The following is a 21,845-nucleotide window of genomic DNA, read 5'->3' as shown; positions in this document are numbered from 1 at the left end:
CATATACACATGTAGACCCCTTTGCTCTCTGCCACTTCTTCCATGCAGTAGAAATTCCAAAGCAGCAATCTTTACCAAGCACTTAACATGTGACAAACACTATGCTTTTCACTCCAAAAGTATATCTTATATAGTATTTATGACACTTAAGGTACATTACATTGACTCCAGTTTAAAGATGAGAAACCGAATCTTAAAAATTATGTGCCTTCCTGAGGTCAAATTGGGAGGCAGCCGTGGAGTTGATATCTGATAACAGGTTGGTGGAAAGCAAAGCTCATGTGCTTAACTACCTTCTGATTCTGCCATGCACACTGGGTGTTCCGTCTTAAATGTGAGAAAGAGGCACTCACATTCCTGCTCTGGTTTTGTGAAATTTACCCAGTTGGTGTAATTCTCATCTGTATCCTGAAGAAGAGATCCAGTAATTTATTCTACAGTGAGTCATGGGGAAGAGGGAAGAACATCAGGACTCCGAAACCTCAGAACCATCACTCAATGGCTATGTCATCATGAACAAATTATATTATCCCTCTGCACTTCATTGTCCTTGTCTGTAAAGTTCAGATGGCATATTTGTTGAAAATTTATGTGAATATTCAGTGGTATAACATATGAAACCAATTTGCACATTGCCAGGCACATAGAGAATAGCTCATAAATGTCAATTTATAAATGCTGAATTTCTTCTGTCTGTTGTATATAGATTTGTCTCAACTGCTAATCCAACTTGTAAATTTTTAAGCAATCACTAGAGAGGTAAAGAGCAAAAGGAAAGTCAGTTAACAGTTTTTTATACAAATGAATTTTATGTAAGTGAACACAGATTAGCATCAATATTCATCACAGGGGCAAGCAAAGCCTCAAATCAACAAAGGAAAAAATTTCAAAGACAGTAAGATTACCTAGATCATATTTTTGGTAAAAGCATGAAGAGGTGTGGGTTGCCAATACCTTCATAAAATTCCCAATACTTGTTAGGCCCACCTGTTTCCTCCTGGTAACTTAGGTCCTCTCAAAGGGAGAGGCTGGATGTTCACATTGCAATATATTGGGGAAGAAGTTTGTTTTTTGTTTTTTTTTTCCCCCCCAGAAGATAACAGCATCAAAGTCCAAAGAACAATGGGCTCAGAGTCGAGAGAACTGTTTTCTGTTGGGAGCTCTGTAGTTGAGTTTGTACCGTGAGAAAATTCTTGAATTTTTCTGCATACTGAGCTCCCATCTGTAAGAAAATTGCTAGGTTTTTCTAAGAAGAATTAAACCTTGAATTGCATGGCTTGTCCACATAGTTTCTTGAAACTTCCTCCCTCCATAGCAGCCTTACGTGTATGCAGCCTTACATGTTGACTTGGAAGAAATGAGAGGAAGAGGAACTGGAATAAGGGCCTTAGAAATCATGTCCACAGCAGACATAATGTCACACCTACCATATGTTATACTGGTCAAAACAGTCACCAAACAGCCCAGATAAATGGGAGGGAACCATCTTACATGCAAAGAAACACAGACTCAAAAGGGTGCAGGAAAATTTACCAAGCAAATGGAAAACAAAAAAGCAGGGGTTGCAATCCTAGTTTCTGACAAAGCAGACTTTAAACCAACCGAGATCAAAAAAGACGAAGAAGGGCATTGCATAATGGTAAAGGGGTCAATTTAACAAGAGCAGCTAAGTATTCTAAATATATATGCACCCAATACGGGAGCACCAACATTCACAAAACCAGTTCTTAGAAACCTACAAAGAGATTTAGACTCCCACACAATAGTGGGAGAATTTAGCACCCCACGGTCGATAGATCATTGAGACAACTCAGCTGTGGGTCAAGTGGACCTGATATTTAAAGAACCCTCCACCCCAAAACAACAGAATATGCATTTTTGGTACCACATGGCACTTACTCTAAAATTGCATATTTGGAAGTAAATCACTCCTCAGCAAATGCAAAAGAAGGGAAATCATAACAGTCTCTCAGACCACAGTACAATCAAATTATAACTCAAGATTAAGAAACTCACTCAAAACCACACAACTACATGGAAGTTGAACAACCTGCTCCTGAATGACTCCTGGGTAAATAGTGAAATTAAGGCAGAAATCAAACAACAGATGCTGGCAAGGCTGTGAAGTAACAGGAACACTTTTACACTGTTAGTTCAACCACTGTGGAAGATGGTGTGGCAATTCCTCAGATATCTAGAACTAAAAATAACATTTGACCCAGTAATCCCATTACTGGATGTATACCCAAAGGAATATAAATCTATTACAAAGATACATGCATGTATATGTTCACTGAAGCACACTTCACAATAGCAAAGACATGGAATCAACCCAAATGCCCACCATTGATAGACTGGATAAAGAAAATGTGGTACATATATACCAGGGAATACTATGCATTCATAAAAAGGAGCAAGATTATATCATTTTCATGGACATGGATGGAGCTAGAAGCCATTATCCCCAGCAAACTAACTTAGGAACAGAAAACCAAATACCACATGTTCTCACTTGCAAGTGGGAACTGAACAATGAGAACACATGGACACAGGGAGGGGAACAACACGCTGGGGCCTGTTGGGGGGTGGAGTGGGAAAGGGAGAGCATTAGGAAAGATAGCTAGGCTTAATACCTAGGTGATGGGTTGATAGGTGCAGCAAACCACATAGCACACATTTACTTATGTGACAAACCCACACATCCTATGCATGTACCCCAGAACTTAAAAATGAAAATTTTTTTAAAAAGGAGAGAATATAGACAATTTCTGAATGATTGCTTTTAGAAGAATTTTCAGCCATCTTCAATCTTTCACAAAATAAAGCAATATTTAATACTATTTATGGTGCAGGATTATGAGGAAAGGTATTATGCAGAATATCTTGATGGTGAAAAAAAGAACAAAAGCACAGAGCAGAATCATGATTCCAGTTTTGCTTCAGGATAAATGGCCTTGGGAATGTCAATTAATGTCTCAAAGCTTCAGCCTCCTCTCATTTTAAGGAGGGATACTTCATCCCTTTCCTATGTTACAGGAATTTTATGAGGATTTAAGTAGATAAAAGTCAATGAGTTCTGGGTCAAATGCCAGGTAAAATCACTAAAGGGATATAAAAGTATGGAATATTTGAATTTGGCTGAAAATAAGGAAAAGGCATTATATATATAACATATGTTAAAACGCTCAATAATTTCTACTAGACCAAGTGCAGATGAAACAAAGAAGATATTAATGGATGATGAACAACACTATTTCTTGAAAATGAAACCCAGACTTCCTAGGAGAAAGTAGAGGATATTCTTAAATTATTTGTTTGGAAGAGCAGGGGCTAGAAGATGGAGGTGAAGTTGTACCCTGGGCCTGGGCAGAACTTTTACCAGTAGAGTTTAATAACCTAGCTAAGGAAGGAGAAAGTAAGTTATAGAACTATACAACAGTCAACTTTGTGAATCTAATAAAAAAGCTTTGTGAATCAAATAAAACACCATTTTCATGTATAAAACGCTACTTAAAAATGGGCCAGGAACATGAAAACATGGGCAAGGAACACGAGTAGACATTTCTCAAAAGAATGGCTACAAAGGTTCATAAAAAATGCTATACATGGCTATTTATTAGGGAAATGCAAATAAAAACCCAATGAGATTCTTCTCACACCTGTCAGAATGGCTAAATATAAAAAGATGAAAGGTAACAAGTGCTGGTGAGGACCTGGAGAAAAGGGGACCCTGAATACTGTTGCTGGGAATGCAAATTAGTGCAACCATTGGGCAAAACAGCAGGGAGGTTCCTCAAAAAGTTTAAAATAAAACCAACCCCAAACCAGCAATTCTGTTTCTAGGTATTTACCCAAATGATTTGAATCAGTGTCAAAGAGATGCAGTTCTCCTATACTCACTGCAGCATGTTTCACAATCATCAGTTTATGGAATCAGCATAAGTGTTTACCAACAAATGAGTGGATTAAAAAATGTGGAATACATATACAATAAAATACTATTCAGTCTTAAAAAACTTTGTCATTTTCAGCAGCATAGATGGAATTGGAGAACATTATGCAAAGTTAAATAAGCCAGGCACAAAGAGACAAATACCACATGTTCTCACCTATAAATGGAATCTAAAACAACTCGTAGAAGTAGAAAGCAGAAATTGTCTACAAAAGCTAGGGGCTTGGGGACAACAGGGAGATGACAGTCAAAGGGTACAAAATCTCAGCCAGGAGTATATTTTGGTTTTGGTGTTCTACTGTGGCAAATATAGTTACTAATGCTGTATTGTACATTTCACAATTGCTGATACAGTGAATTTCAAATGTTCTTACCACAAAAAGGATGTCTTTGAATTAATGGTTATGTTAGATTGATTTATTTCACTTGCATTCATAAATTATAATATCATGTGCCCATAAATATATATAATTATAAATTGTCAATTTATGGTACAGTTAAAAAGTTCTTAAAAGATACAAGAGGAAATGGGCAGAAACATGCTAATTAGTTATTTGCAATTAACATGTTCTTATCATGATACAGATTAGAAATTAAACAGAGAAGGTAATGCAGAGGGAAATGTATATCATGTGTATATTTGAGTGTGTGTAGTAGAGAGACTCTACACCAATGTGTATATCTTTTCAAGTACCTATGAATTGTACAGAAATTGGCCATATATTAGTTTAAAATGAAAAATAAACTTCAATATATGGAAACTACTCAGTGCATGTTCTCTGATTACAAAACATTAATTAAAAACTAATAATAAAAATTGCACAGATGGCCTGGTGCAGTGGCTCATACCTGTAATGGCAGTGCTTTGGGAGAGATGTGGGAGAATTACTTGAGGGCAGGGTTCCAGACCAGCCGGGCAACATAGTGAGATCTCATCTCTATAAAAAAGAAAATAGAAGTGTACAAAAAAATCATTACCTTAAGAAAATATATACAAGCAACACTTTAATAAAAGAAGATAAAGCTACAATTTACAATCATATAATTTTAAGAAAGAATACCTCCTATTCTGCTTCATTCAGAAGCAGATGCTTTTGTTAAATGAAATTATAATTAAAAATACTTAATTTGAGAAGGTTAAAAGATCAAGATGACAACCTAAGAAAAACAGCAGGTGTAAATTAATTAGCACAAACAAAATAGATAAAACTGAAAAATATAATTTACATAAACGAAAACACAAGTCACTCTGATAAATACAGAAACAGTATCCAAAGTAAAACCCAAATATATAAACATATGAAAGGACTTATAAAAACATTTTTTTAAATTTCTACAAGAATTTGATGGTTTTATATTAGGATGTAAACATGAAATAACCTTAGGAGAATTGATGACTTTTTGGGGAACAACAGTCATAATTCTACTTATACATAAATAAGCTAAAGTCCCTATATGGCATACTAACCTGTTTAAATTATTTCTCAAAATTCTTTAATATTGAGATTTGTTAGTTTTAGTTGCAAAGAGCAGAAATAACTTAATTTTGCCTTTCAATGCAAACATAGTGAATAAATTTGGGGCATAGCAAGGTAGTCCTTTGTATTATTCAGGGTCCACTTAAGTAAATGGAGCCTGTGATAGACAGTTCCATGGAGGAAATTTAATACAGTAATTTAGATTCAAGAGATAGGAAGAGTAGAGACAACCAAAGATTAGCAAGAGCAGGAAAGATGCTACCAGCCCTGCTTCCCTTGCCTATTAGTTTCATGGACGTTGGCAGAAAACACAAAAAACTCCTGAGTCAGAGACAGAGGACTTTATTCCTATGGCACAGTCACAGTAAGCCATCATGACTTTCATGTTTCTATAGGTTTCCCTGTTGCCCAGTCCCACGGGGCCACATGGAGCAATCAAGGTGGATGCTGCTACATACTGCCACAGCCAAGGATCTGAGTTAGGAACTCCCAATCCTGTCAGAGGGTTGCTGGCAACCCTGCCCGGCCTTTGCCTTGGAGGAAGATAGGATCTATGCTGTACTAGTCAGGAAATGAATCTGCCCTCTGCCCTGGAGGAAGACGTTGTATCTATCTACTGAGGCTGTTTGCTACACAAACATAATTGAAAAGATAGTAAATAAAAGTGCAAAGCCCGAGTGACACAGGATGAATTGTTTCTTAAAAATGATCTTTTCAACCAAATGTGTTCAAAAGCATCTTCCAAAGTTTAGGGGAGGAGAGAGATGAGGGCTGGAATTTCTCTTGGATATCTACAAAATCTCAGGTATTTACAAATTTTTTTAAAAAGTGTATTTATTTATTTATATATTGCCTAAATGGGAAAGAACACAAGGAACCCACCCTTGTTTCTGTCTCTATGAGAGCCCTCTAAATCTAAACTTCTTTTCTGGTGGGGGAGGAGGGTCTCTTCTCATTAACTTGAGGACAGCATAACTCTCATCTGTGTCACAGTCAAACAAATTTATCAATGCAGTCTCCATACAGCACACTTTGGGACTGAAACATTTTCTTAGACTGTTGACTTTGTGATGCGATGTGACCATTGCCCCATCAAAAAAAACACAAATGTTTTAACTACTCTCCAGGCTTAGTTGAGCTGTGATCTTTACTCTTTCCAGATGCTAAATAAGTGACCCCCAATACATCGCTCAAATCCTAGAAAACTGACTGCTGTTTCAATAGAAGAGAAGGGAGAGAGAGTTAGAGCCCCCAAATGGCAGAAAGTGATGGCAAGTTTATCAAGAACTGAATCAATGCTTCGTAATCTAGCTGATTTCTGTGTGTATGCTGAAGCCTCCTTTCTAAATCCTGACCTATGCAAAAAGGAGAAGCAGATGAGCATTGCGTTCAGGAAATAGTCTTATAAATACCAAGGGAGTTCTGGCACAAAGGATGCAGAATTTTGTATAGCTGTTTCAGGAATTTTTTTTTTTTTTTACTAAGTCCACTGAAAGAATCAATGCAGCAGACCCTTGCAGAGAAGGAACAAAAGAACTTTGAACACATGTACCCATCTTAATTTCTTAAAATACTTTGTTTAGAAATAATCTCACCATATAATTTTTATGTATTTATTTGCAATATAAATAGAAATTGCCTTTTTTGATAGACATACTTTTATGATCCTGGTCAAATTGATGCACTGCTCTTTCAATTAAGAAATTACTATAGCATTTTAAGGTTTGTTTTTTTCTTAATGCTTTTAATGGAAGCATAATATGAAAATAGTTAAGGATGAGTTTTCATTAAATAGTTAAGGATGTGTGTCCTCTTGTTGACGCCTGTCATCAAAAGTAGTTTTACACCTGTAATCCAGGCTACTCAGGAGGCTAAGGTGGCAGAATCCCTTGAGCCCACGAGGCTGAGGTTGCAGTGAGCAGAGATTGCACCACTGTACTCCAGCCTGGGTGACAGAGCGAGACCCTATCTCAAAAAAAAAAAGTTTTATCGAGAGTATAAAATTAGAATCCACAAAATTATCTAATAAAAGTGCTTGAAATACCGTCTTAGTCATTGAGCAGAAACAGGCCAATTTCTAATACATTGCTTAAAGTTCATAACATTAAAAATTGCCAGTTAAACAGTTTCTACATCTCTTAGATTGCCCATGACACAGAGTACTTAGTTTGCTCAGCCTGCTATAACAAAACACTACAAACAGGTTAAACAGAAATTTATTTTCTCACAATTCTGGAGGCTGAAAGTGCAAAAATCAAGATCCCTGCCAGGTTGGTTTCTCCCGAGGCCTCTCTTCTTGGCTTTTAGATGTGTCCTAAATGTCTCCTTGCTGTGTCCTTAATGGCCTTCTTTTCTGAATATTTATCCCTGTGTCCCTTTCTCTTTATCTAAGGGCAAAAGTTCTATTTGATTAGGGTCACACCCTTATGTCCTCCTTTAACCTTCATTAACATTTTTAAAAGCAGTGTCTCCAAATATAGCCATTTGGGGGATAGTCCTTCAACATATGGATTTGTGGGAGAACACAGTTCAGTCTACAGCAGTACTCAATACATAGGTACATGTGGGGAATGGACTCTTCTAAAATCCAGGGGAACATTTAAGACATCTGAGATATTGGGGACAAGATTTGTATCCCTGGCAAAGATCCCAAGAAAATCCACAATCAAGCTTTTAAATACAAATTTTCCAGTTTTAGCAATTAAGGAAGTAGAATGAAGAGAAACCTCATGAACAAATAAAGAAATAGAGTATCATTAAAAGCATCCTAGAACATGAAAACAATAAAGAGAGAAAACTAGAGAAACATGAGGTGTAAAACAATACAGGGAGATTCAGAAGGAAATCATGTGGAAGAATTATCATCCAGTGGCTTCCATTTATGTTTCCGGCAAACAAAAAATGTTTACTGTATGTCCTTGACACTTAAGACTGACCATTTGGGAAGGAAAACGTCTCCCAGAATAAAAAGAAAAAGCACTTTCATCACATCTTGGAAAGATTAATTTACCACCAATGATCTATTGTATGCTAAGTAATAAATTATATTAGAGAAAATAAGTAGACAGAACTGTGATTAATATGAGATTTGTGGATTGTTATTAATGGGCATTGCTGACAGGAGTTGAAGATTTATGTGTTTAAGTTTGTGCCTCATATGGGAAATTGGCTTTAAAGACAAAAGTCGTATCTTTCTCCCAATAATGCTTTCACAAAATAAGCCTTGCCTCTGGTCCTCTGCGGTGGTGGATGATGGACTTCCATTTGTATGAGGACGTTATGCATGTTTTTAATGTGCATAGCCCTCCCCACAGAGTCCCCCACTGTTAAGTCTGGGGTAAAACTGGAAACGTCCATTGTTGATGCAGGATTTTTTGCTCCTTAGTTCAGCTAAATCCAGGTTCTTGTCTCACAACCAGGAAAAATTAGGCATGCGAACACATTGAAGGATGAGGAAAATGCAAAATATTAAGCAAAAGGGGAGCTCTCAGCCAAGAGAGGGGTCCCACCATCCAACTCCCACTTCACAGATTGAACACCAGGTCACCACACAGGAGCTGAAGGGGCCAGGCTCCTCCCCTGCATAAGGTGTGAATCCCTGGTGGCTCCGCCCCATTTTCTTCAGTGCCCATGTGGGCCCTTAGTCTGAGCCACCCTACGGTGATATCCCTTACTGTGCATGTGTTAAGGGACAGAATTTTTTACCCTGGGCATGTTTAGTCAAGTCCCCTATGCAAAAATGACCTGGGCAGGTCGGAGGCTCTCTGGGGACCGGTTCTTATGTGCTTAGGCATTTGGCTGTCTCCTGCCATTATTGTTGTTACCAAACTGCCCAAAGATTCTGAAAACGCTGCTCTATGATAACCCAGAAATTTGTCTCCTTAGAACCCCACCCCTATAAACACCAACCACAGGATGTGGATGTGGATAGTTCACCTGTTTTTGTAGTAAGGAGGAAAACTTTGAAGTATACCAAATTTTGAAAAACAAAGAATGGCTGCAAAGTTACCATTTGGAGCCATCTTTAAAATAAGAAAGATACCTCAACAGTGCCAGTCTTTTAAAATAGACTGAGCTAAGACACTTTTGTGACAAGACGCAGCAGCTCCAGAAATGCCTTACTACTAAGAAAGTAAAATGAAATAAATATGTTCAAGCTCTTTAATTATACTTGCTATTAAAACATAAGAATCATTTAGTTTTATGTGGCCTTGAAAGACCTGTTGTGTCATACCAGGTACTTTCCTGATGGCAGCTTCTATGAAGGGTGGTATGAGTCAAATCCAATGCTGGATGCAGAGTATGTGACCCATCCAAGCATCAAGGGCCAGGCAAGGAGTGTGCAGGTGCACAGTGGGAGGTACACACCACAGTGAGCGGAAAGGCAAGCAAAGCCTAGATTTGACAGAGATGATCTTTGCAACTCCCAGTTTTGCCAGGAATCAGGCATTAAATAAAGAGAAAATATGAGACTATTAATTAGAAGATCGCTTATTGTGAAAAAGTAAGTATTTGCTCAGGTTGGGCCAGAGACACTGTGAGCCAAGACTAAATAAAGCGATTTCTGCATTTTTCTTGAAACTTGTTGTATGTTAATAAAGCTGTCTCTTGAAAATGCAATGTAAGCTACTATTTTCTTTGAACTAATCACGTGCCTGAGCAAGGGATGTGATACCACTTCTCGGCTGTCCTTAAAATGTATGTTTTGAATAAACAAACATGCCATAATTTTATCACAGCGTTTCTCAGAGAATACGCTTTTTAATGTGTACAAGACCTATCACAGGAGCAAGGAAAAAGGCCTATTTGAGAAAACAGCCACTGTATAAGGACAGGAGAAGTGTAAGAAAAACATTTTAGAGACTGAAATGAGTCAAAACAATAAACGGGTATTCTGTAAATTTTTCATGGGTCTCTGCTTCTGAAGGGGCTGGTACCTTCATTTTTTGAGTTATTTTACACTCTGTAAATTGTAGAAAGCTGAAAGTAATGCAAATAATTCTTGTCCATAGAACTGTAAATAACGTGTCCGGTAGAGTACAACTGATCATGCCCTGGATGTCTGCCAGCATTCCCCACTGCTATGTTCATGGGAATCATTCCTTTCAATTTACTGTTCCCCTCCTAATTAACGAGTTGCATTAAGTTGTTTACAAGTATTCCTTTCCTATTTTTGAGTAATGATTTTAAAGAAGTTACCCTTCAACAGGGGATCATGCAGGTTATCTATAACAGATCCTACTGTCTGTCACTCACATTTAACCCTGAACATTTAAAAGAGCAGATTTCAGTTTAATATCTTAAGGCCTAAAACACATTTTCTTTTCTCTTTTAGCTTCAGACAAGCTTGACTGAACCAATGACATTATCCAAATCAATATCTCTTCCTCGCAGCGCGTACTGGCATCACATCACCCGTCAGAATAGCGTTGGTGAAATCTACAGTTTGCAAGGCAAGTCACTTTAAAGTAAGAAAGCAGCGCCTCCATTAGCTTCCTCCAGGTGGACTGAGTCATGCAAATTGCTTTGTATTTGCATTGCTTGCTTTTCCTCCATTCCCACTTTTCAGCTGTCACTGGCCACAGTGGGAGCTAAGATTTACAGTGGCTTTTAAAAAGCTATCATTTCATACGCTCATGGCAAAAAAAAAAAAAAAAATCCAAAAATCACTGTGAGGGCGAAAGACCCAATTTGGCATAAGAACTTGACTAAAACATTATACCAAGCACATTATCAGAAGCTAAAAGCTAATGCTGAGGTCTGCTTCACGCTGGGTTTTATGAAGGATTTCTTTTTTCACATCTTTTTTTCTTGAAAGGATTAAATATCAGTTCAGGAGACTGACTTCGGGCCTTAAGGCTCTGCCATAAACTGGTACATAAACCTGCCCATGAAAGTCTTAAAGTTTAGCCAAAGCCTTAATATCAAAACCATTTGGGGAGGGTGCAGGAAGGGACACGTGTAGATAATTTGCCTTTGTATTTTTCTAATGATAAATGGTCAATTAACTAGCATAGGAATAGCTTGCCAGATGAAACAAATTAATAGCTAGCAGATTTTTGACTAACAGCAGCAGACAACCCAGCTTCAGCGGTTGTCTTCCTGTTCCTTCCCTTTTGTTTTAAAATGAATAATCTTACCCTTTAAATATTTGACTACAAGCAAGTAACAGCTGGCCAACACTGGAAGAAGCACGAAACTAAGAAAATAAGGCTGAAACACCCACAGCAGAGAGCATTTACTCATCCAACATTTACTGAGCACCACAGACTCGGCGTTTATCACATTAATAAACACCCAATAAGTTTCTGGGGAAGGAATGACCAAGTATCACCCTCAGGTAGTTAAGCATTCAGAATATGGTTTTCTTTCACATGTTAGCTTTTGCTCACTATTAACAATGCTCTAAGTTTAGACAAAAAGAAATATTTCTGTTGCAAACAAACTGAAATAATGTCTTTTTATAGCAATATTTGCTTGCCAGGGTTTCCAAACTAGACTAAAGGAATTCAATCATGGAAATTAATGGTTAAAGATATGTTCTACAAGGCAAAGCAGTTGGAATGGTTTTAGTCACTTACTGAAGGCAACTGTGTTTTATATTTTAAAGGGATTCTCTTAGAGCCGTACGGGTCCTCAGCAACTTCAATTCTTGCCTCCTCAGAAGGAATTCCACTGAGGGGCATAGGCAGAAGTAGAGACGTAGGCAAGTTTCAGAGCAGAGGTGAGCGTTCATTAAAAAGCTTTAGAACAGTATTGACCGCCTGTATTTAAGGGTTATCTTCATTATTTGTTTGTATGAGAAAATATTTAATAGAAGGATTAGAGGGTTGAGAAAAGCAAGGGGTAAGGGGACTGGATTGGCAACTTCAAGAACTGGAAAGAGAAGATGCGTGTCTCATGCTTTTACATCCCTCTTCAAATGCCAGCAGCCATGCACTCAAATTGCCTGCGTCATGATTATGCAAAATTAATCTCGCCCATTCCTGTGATTAAAAGTTAGGAAATATGCTTGTAATACAAGGCTGTTTTTATCTAAACCTATGCAGATATTGATATTCTCTTAAAAACTGGAACTATAAAATATTTAAATGGAAAGATCAAATTTGTAAGCAAAAAAGTGAGATATTAATGATATTAAATCCAAAAAACGTGGGAGTAGGTCAGAAGTAATATAAGAACTTTAGGTTTGCCAAGGGTTTGATCTATAATTCCGGAAAATAAGAACTATTGTTTTCATGGTAGCATGAAGGAAACTTTTTATGAAGACAGAGAAAAGACAGGCAGATACACAACTTCAGAAAGCTTTCTTGTATAGCCCATAAAAAATCAGAATGCACTGGAATGTTCTAAAACATTGCCAGAGACTTCCTGAAGAAAGATGTTGATTTGTAGCATAGATGTAATAACTGGTTGAAATACTCTTATTTATCTCACTAATGCTAATTTCCAACAAAGGGCTTGACATGCCTTGTCAATTACAGTTTACTTAAGTGATCTCAGTATTTCATGTTTCTGTTTGATGGTGATTGTAGTTTTTATAGAATAAAAATCAGCATTGACTAGGGTAGTTACTTAAGTCAAATATTTATAAAATATATTCAATGGAAATTACATTTCACTACACTGTGAATTTACTTTTTGTACTGTGTGCTTCTTAGAGCAATACATTCTACCACCCTGTATACCCCTCACTGTTACATAAGATATAAAAATTTAAGTATCCAGAGAAGGGGATAGATGATTGATAGTAGACAGACGTAATACAGAGGTGGATAAATAGAAAGATAAAGATATAAAGTTGCTAGTCATACTTTGATAAGGGTCATTTGTTTCATTCCTCTTTCGTTCTGTTGGGATAGTCAAAACAAGCATAGAGCAAGGAACCTGGACAGTTTTTTTTTTCCTTTGATGCTAGTCCCTAATGGAATCAGGGCAGAATAAAACTACTGAAAATAAGGAAGAAATAAAAATAAATGCAGACCCTCAGCACCCTTCCATACACATGTGCCTTTTCCACAAAACTACACTGAAAAGTCTATTTATCCACCAAGCATGGTAGCTCATGCTTATAATCCCAGCACTTTGAGAGTTCGAATTTTTTTTCCCAGAGCAGAAGTGAGAGTTTATTAAAAAGCTTTAGAACAACAAAGAAAAGGAGAGAAAGAAAAGGAGGAAAATTTACCTTGAAAAACAGCAAGGCAGGCGACTTGAGAAACCAAGCACGCAGCTTGACCTCCTGACTTCCGGTTTTATACACTGGCATACTTCCGGGATCTTGCATTACGTCTCCCTACACCTGAAATCTTATTGGGAAGCTGCTGATCACTTTTAGGTGTTTTCTATCTATTAGGCGCCTGCCTTTTCCTGGGGCTGGCTGTGAGTAATTATTACTTTAGAAAAACAGTTAACAACCTCCTGACCATCAGCTGATTGTTGCCCAGCACTCCTGGTGTGTGTTGGGAGGGGGGCTTCTCTCTCCTGCCCTGCTCATACATGACTAGCTACCTGCTGTAACATTGCCCACCTTAAGAGACCAGGACCCCAAATCTTTGGGGGTAAATGGATGCAGGTCAGTTTTCTATAACTGCTTCCTGCTGACAGACGGGTGGTCGTGGTTCTGTGGAACTTGGCTCCTTGCTAGCTGTCAGGGCTGAGTTGGCTGCATGAGTTGATGAAAGTGGTATCCAAGCAGGCCCATGGGAGACAGGGGCAGGATTTCACCACTGTCTTGTCTCACTGATGGGCAGTGCGGATGTCCCCTCTGGAAGGGTGACTCTTGAATATTAAGAGGATGATTTTCCTCACTGAGGATTGTCTGGAGCTCAATCTTTCCCCAATGAGAATTGTCTGTTCCTCACTAGGAAGGTATTTGAGTCAGGTGCACCAAATATGTTAGCAGTGGCAGATATCCAAGTTACCCAAGTTACCGGCAGCAAATCCATACAGGTCTGTAGCAACTTCAATTCTTGCCTCCTCAGAAGAAAGAATTCTGAGGAGCATAAGGCAGAAAGAGAGATTCAGGCAAGTTTCAGAGCAGAAGTGAACATTTATTAAAAAGCTGTAGAATAGTAAGGAAAGGAAGAAAAGAAAAGAAGGAAAGTTCAGCTTGGAAGAGGGCCAAGTCGGCAACTTGACAGAAAGGATTGCTTGAGTCCAGGAGTTTGAGACCAGGCTGGGCAATATAGTGAGACTCCATCTCTGCAAACAACAACAATAATAACAATAAATAAATAAATAATGCAGGGTATGATGGCATGTGCATGTAGTACCAGGTACTCAGGTGGCTGAGATGGGAGGGTCACTGAGCCTGGGACGTTGAGGCTGCAGTGAGCCATGATTGCACCACTGCACTGTAGCCTAAGCTAAAGAGCAAGACTCTGTCTTAAAAAATAATTTTTAAAAAGTCTAGTTATTTTCAATCTCTCTTTTCTGGCTGTGCTCCTTGAAGTGGCATTACCTCTTCTTTACAAAAAGGAGAATATTGTCAGCCCTCTGTCATCATTGATTTTACCAAATCAAAGTAAAAGTCTGGCAATGTGGGAATATATCATCGTCAAGAAAATCGCAGATAGCACTGAGGAATAAAAATATATCTTTAGAATTTTCACGTATTTTTTAGGTGAAATTGGGATCAGTATGAAGTGATGAATTTAGTGGACCTCATTCAGAAAACAAAAGTGGGAAACTTTTATATAAAGTTTAAGAGATTAAGATTCATTAATAAGCAGCACATGTACTGAAATTTTTTTAAATGCATGGCGTGAAAACAAATCCATTCTATAGTAAGACTTACCTATAACTTCAATTCCTTGTCAGCCTCAAAGCTTTGACCTAGCTGTATGTTTTCTGTATTTTGCTGTATTCATTTCTCTCATCCATTGCTAGATACACACTTAAAGACTGACATATCAGTACTGAGATTCTGCATCTGCCTTCATCTCTGGAGCATAAGGATCTCCAATACAATCTGCCTAATCTTTCCATGTTACTCCCAGAAGGGTGCTCTGAAGGAATAAGTTAATGTGATTTCCCTATTGTATTCTAGTAGTCTGGATTCAAAAGAGTGAAAAAGGGAATAATTAGCTTCTAACAAGCATGTGTTGTTCTAAGTACTTGGCAGCTACTCTAAAAATCTGTGTCCCTAAGTGGTTTGCAGTAGGTTCAGTTATGCCACCTCTTCTTGCAGAAGTGGTAAACAGACATTCGTTTTCTTTTTTGCCAGATTATCATAAGGATGGTTGATTTGTATTAGAAGGTCATTTTATATGTATACTTCTCTAACTTCCTCTGTACTTACACAAAATGTTTATATCACACTCATACTAGAGATGTTGTCTCTAGATTTAGGGAAACCTAAACTGTTTACAGTTTACATCCCTTTAGGGATGAACAGGATTTTAAAGTCTCCACTCAGAAGTGAATACTTCCTATTTGTTTTAATATTCATATCATTGTATTTCCAAGGCCTTGGGAAATATAGTAGGAAATGTTTTGAAAGCCTGAGGACACTTATTTAAAAAAAAAAAAAAGAGAGAAAGAAATACAGAAAAGTTGAGAAGGGGTGCAGAGGAAGGGGTAAAAAGAAAGAAGAAAACAATCAAGGAAATCAGATTACTGAGTTTTTCCTACTTTAGGGCTCTCACCTTGATTTTTAATCACCATTAGACATATTTAGATGACAGGCTATACAGCTGGGTCTTTAAGTCAGGATTTGTGAACATGACAAAAGCATTTTTTGAAAATGACAAACTAGTAAAAGTCATTGATGGTACAGGTGGGCTGCAGCCACTCAGTAAATCCTACTGAATTCAAAAATGAATTAGCAGTGCGTTATAAACCACACATGGAGAGTGTGACATCAGGACACATCTTCCTCCATGAGGGTGGACCTGAGGAAAATTCTCTGCTAATAAAGGAATCGTGTCTAGTCCCACATGTGAGCCACATGTTCTTCTTGAGCAAGGTGAGGTGTTTGTTGGCATTTCTGCTTTTTGCTTTAGGATAACTCTGGCTGAGCACAAATGCTTGCCACCACTAGTCTTTATTTTCATGAACACAGGAAGCACTGTGAAATGCTGTAGATTCAGCCCCTTTAATGTGATGGTTCAGTATCTGTCTCTCTACACCTGCTGCGTTCCCTCAGGTTAGTTCATCATCATCTTCTATAAACTGATGGTGAGAACGGGGGCCAAGAATATGAGCTGAACACAGTGCCCAATGAGCAGGTTTATGGGACTGTACGTGACTAAACATTTTCTGATATGATGATATGGTCTAGCTGTGTCCCCACCCAAATCTCATCTTGAATTGTAATCTGAATTGTAATCTCCACATGTTGGAGGAGGAAGCTCATGGGAGGTCATTAGATCATGGGGGTCTTTTCCCCATGCTGTTCCCATGATAGTGAGTTCTCATGAGATCTAATGGTTTTATAAGGGGCTTTTTCCCCAGCATGCAGAACTGTGAGCCACTTACACCTGTTTTCCTCATAAATTACCCAGTCTCTTGTATTTTGTAATAACAGCATGAGAACAGACTAATACATATAATAATCCCTTATTTTCACACAAAATAATGTAGAATATACTTTGACTCCTTTTTTAAAAAACAGCTTAAACAACTACACTCTCAGAATCAAGAATGACTGGATATACCTTTTGTAAAGGTGGTAGCTTTAGGGGTTCTGTTTTCAGTAAACCCCTGATTAATATCCAAAGGCTAGCTCTGCCCCTATATATCCGTAATTAAGCTACAGACCACCAGTGTCAGCATGGAAGCATACCTAATCACCAGAAGGCATTTGATGCTCACAGAAAGGGTGTCTGTGACTTCAATTTCTCTGAAGGACAGGATGGAATTAGGCAATTAGAATTAGAAATAACCTTCAGAAAATGGCAAATAGAGTTCTGCCATAGATTAAGGAGGTAAATCAAAGGTTTGGTTTCCTCTTTGCTCGGTAATGATCTTCTGTCCTTCTCTACTGTCCATTCAAACTGCATTGTATATAAATTGCTTCTATTGAGATTTTCTATTTTGTTTTTAAATTACAAAGTTAATAAGAGCCTCTGGTAGCCAGTTGTTTAAAAATACAGAAGACTGCCACAGAAGTAAAAAGAAGCTTGGTAGCTATTTGACAGCAGGCCTTAAAACATGAGCTGTTTTCTAGAAGCCACACTTCTGTCTATTGAACCTTGTTTATAAACATTTACTGCACGTCCATACCTTAATAAAGGTAAGTCAAAGGCAGGAAATGTCTCCCTGGATGTCAGCTTTTAGAGTTAAATGAATCGATAATTCCCTAAAGCAGACATCAGAAAAATGCACAAAATATTTCCACTGTGAAATGTTCCTCACAGCTTGCAGTCTTAATTAATCACCTCCTTTTCCATGCTCCCAGAAACATTTGTGTATAATTTTATTCTATCAATGTGTTTGTTTACAAACCTGCTTGTTCCATTGGATTGTGAGGATTGTGAGGTAGTAATTTTGTGAAAGATTTTATCAAACAAACTTTGGAGTTGAATTATCTTGAAGGTATTACACATAGAGGATAAAATCCTGAGTTTTGGAGTCAAATAGATCTGAGTTTGAATATTAACTTTACCACTACTGACCGATGTGATTTTTGGGCAATTTACTCAACCTGTCTAAGCTTATTCCTTCATCTCTAATTTTCATCTTCATCTCTAGTGTTACCTCTCATGATCTCATTAAAGGAGATAATCAACATAAAATGATTCACTATTGTTAATATATTAAAGTACGGTTGACCCTTGAACAACGTGGGGGTTGAGGTGCCTACCTCACCCCTGCACAGCTAAAACCAGTGTATACCATAGCAAAGACATGAAATCAACCTAGGTGCCCATCAACAGTGGATTGAATAAAGAAAATGTGGTGTATATATATATGCTATGGAATACCACACAGACATAAAAAAGAATGAAATCATGTCATTTGCAGCAACATGGATGCAGCTGGAGGCGATTAGCCTAAGAAAATTGAACAGAAAAACGAATACTGTATGTTCTCATTTATAAGTGGGAACTAAACATCGGTTACATATGGACATAAATATGACAATAGTAGACACTGAAGAAGGAGGAGGGCAAATATTGAAAACTAACTATTGGGTACTATGCTCACTACCTGGGTGACGGGATCAGTCATATCCATAACCTCAGCATCATGCGATATACCCAGCTAACAATCCTGCATATGTACCCACTGAATTTAAAAGAAAAGTTCAAATGATTTTTTTTAAAGAAAATCAATGTACAACTTTTGACACCCCCAAACTTAACTACTAATAGTCTGCTGTTGACCAGAAATCTCTCTGATAATGTATTAATATATACTCATTAATATATTAATTATATACTATTTAATATATTAATATATACTTGAAAATATATTAATATATTCTCATTAATAACTGATTAATGTGTATTTTGATTGACATGTATTATATACTATATTCTTACAATAAAGTAAGCTAGAGATAAGAAAATCATAAAGAGGAGAATATATACTTACTATTCATTAAGTGGAGGTGGGTCATTAAACTGAGTAGGCTGAGGAGGAGGAGGCAGAGGAGAGGCTGGTGTTGCTGTCTCAGGAGTGGCAGAGGTGGACGAAAATCAACATATAAAGGCACTTGTGCAGTTCATACTGTGTTGTTTAAGAGTCAGCTATAAACCAAACCCCCACTATGAAGTTTCATTTTCTGGCAGAGGCAGATAGGCTATCCTACTCCCATTTATTACAGTGTTTACTTGGAAGTATTATTACAGCGTTTCTACTGTGCTTGGGAAAATTTGTTTTGTTCTAAGGACTATACAAACCTAGGTTTAGGCCAGGCACGGTGACTCACTCCTGTAATTCCCACATTTTGGGAGGCTGAGGCAGGCAGATTACTTGAGGCTAAGAGTTTGAGACCAGCCTGGCCAACATGGCAAAACCCTGTCTATACTAAAAATACAAAAAAAAAAAAGAGAGAGACAGGCATGGGGGCTCACACCTGTAATCCCACTTACTCAGGCACAAGAACAGTTTGAACCTGGGAGGTGGAGAGGTGGAGGTCGCAGTGAGCCAACATCACACCACTGCACTCCAGCCTGGGTGACAGAGCAAGAAAGTCTATCTCAAAAGAAAAAAATATGTATAGCTTTAATAAATGATTTCTAGTTTTTAAGATTTTAGAAAAACTAAATCTAAGCTTAACTCTCACTCTAAGTTTTTAATACAAGGAAAAAAATTCAGTCTTAAGTCTTCAAGTTTTTTATTCTCATCAGTGAGTATAAATAAGACATGGCACCTTAAACAGATGAACCACTTCTTCCATGCCTTCTATTGCTCAGTCCAGGTAGCCTAAGGCAAACTAGAGCCTCTTTTCAGACCCAAGGGTTGCCGAACTCATGGAAGGACTGTATTCAGCTCAGCCTAGTGTAGAGGAGATGCCCCAATCACAATACACTCATCCACACTCACCTCTACAACTTACCCTCCTGCCCCCAATCAGTTCTTACTAATTAGCTTACCCTAACTGCCTAGAAGCCTTTCAGAGACCTTTCTTCCTCTATGAGGCCCTGACCTCTTTCCTAATGTAGACTAGCATTCTCAAGCCAGTTAATACGACATTGATTCTCTCATATGCTGTGTTCTACTGGCTGAACCAGAGGTGAACAACAAAATTTACATTACTAATTGAATTCTTCTGCACCACCCAAAGCCAAATCTGAAGATGTTTCACAGTGTGAAATATATCAAATCAGCCATTTTTAATCACTTTATATCAGATATGTGCAAGTAATTACTAAAAAATAAAAGATTAAGAGTTTCCAGATGTTACATTGGATTAGTATAATCCACCAATGGTTTTATTAAAATGAATTGCTTCACTCTCTTTAATTCAAATTTGGTAGAAGTTAAAATGTCTATTCAGTCTATATACTTTTCTCCAGCAAGCTTCCCCCACTGAATATTTTACATAAAAGAGGTAACATATTGAGTTCTATATTAATCAAATTTTGTAGGGAATATGTATTAAAGGCATTAAAGAATTAGAAATAAATTCTACATACATGTATTTGATTTTATTCAGAAGGGAATAAACAGTACATAATATTAGTTCAGGGAAATGTCAATACAACCTGATTAATACAGACAAATGTTAATACAGACGGATTTTAACACATATGGATGCTCAGCTGTCTTTGTCATGTATATGTATATACACACACAAACACATACATACACAGAGAAAGAGAGGAGCATCTGGTTCACCATATATGGCTTCTCATCATATTACTTCCCTCAAATATGTACATATTAGGCTAAGCTTCATAAATTACAAAATACAAAGAAGAACCTAGAGAGAAAAATGTTCAATTGTCTTTTTTCTTCCTGGTCTCTATTTCTTGTTTGATTTTTCTTAATCTCATCTCTGTCTCTGGCCCTTCAACTAAATGTTTCCTATCTCTAATTATAGGTTCAATACATGTATTTTGAGCAAGATTTCCTTTATTTTCCTCTGCCTGCCAAGTAGAATATGGTATTCATATTCTACTTGATAATGATTGAAAGATATTAAAAGATGAGAAACATCAGGAAATTAACATTCTTAAAATTATACTTGCCAGAGAATAAACTGCAGAGTTGATGTTTATTTAAGCCTGGATATGTCTTTCACATCTAGCATGGTGGGCAGGTGTGAAGAACTTCTTTGAAAGTTCTAGCACCTGCCAGCTGTCCTACAACTAATAGATGCTAATTGAAAATTTGTTGCTTCAAACTTAGAACCACCCAATTTTTGAAACTCAGGAGCATGGTTATATGTTTATATAAGAGGAATTTATGCTAAGATTTGAAGAGAGAGAGAGTGTGTGTGCGCATGTGTGTGTGTGTGTGTGTGTGTGTGTTGAATGCCTGTATTTGGGAAAAAAGTATAGTTTGGGAGTACTCTTAGAAATTTTTGGCTGCCATTGCTATGTTATATTGGTTTGGTAGGCAGTTTCGAACTTTTGTGTTATTTTTGTCCTACTATTCATAATACAAGAAAGAGAAGTTTGATATCAAACTGTCAGTGATACAGTATGTCTTTTACATGTATGTTTAATGATAAACATTATCAGTGGGGAAAAGATAGTCTCTCTCCGGGAAAACTGGATATCCACATGTTAAAGAATGAAACTGGACCCCTATCTGACACCATACACAAAAATCATCTCAAAATGTTTTAAAGACCTAAGAGTTATGGCCTGAAACCATAAAACTCCTAGAAGGATACGCTTCAGGTGGTTCTGGCAATGGTCATGGATCTGACACCAAAAGCGCAGGCAACAAAAGCAAAAGTAGGTGAGTGGGATTATATCAAACTAAAAGTCAACTGCACAGTAAGGAAAACAATCAAC

The 21,845-nt window shown here is 37.5% G+C and overlaps 1 protein-coding gene across 1 annotated transcript in view; it reads left to right on the top strand.

The window, feature by feature from the left end:
• DOK6 (docking protein 6) overlaps positions 1 to 21,845 on the top strand; it is a 448,396-nt gene that overhangs the window by 356,415 nt on the left and 70,136 nt on the right. Inside the window, exon 7 of the mRNA XM_064379032.1 lies at positions 10,766 to 10,883. Coding sequence (XP_064235102.1) covers positions 10,766 to 10,883 — 118 coding nt within the window. The remainder of the gene's footprint in view (positions 1 to 10,765; positions 10,884 to 21,845) is intronic.

The sequence above is a fragment of the Aotus nancymaae genome, unplaced genomic scaffold, assembly GCF_030222135.1.
Source record: "Aotus nancymaae isolate 86718 unplaced genomic scaffold, 86718_ANA_hifiasm-v0.15.2.pri h1tg000020l, whole genome shotgun sequence".
NCBI lineage: Eukaryota > Metazoa > Chordata > Mammalia > Primates > Aotidae > Aotus > Aotus nancymaae.
This window is presented reverse-complemented; position numbering and strand designations above follow the sequence as displayed.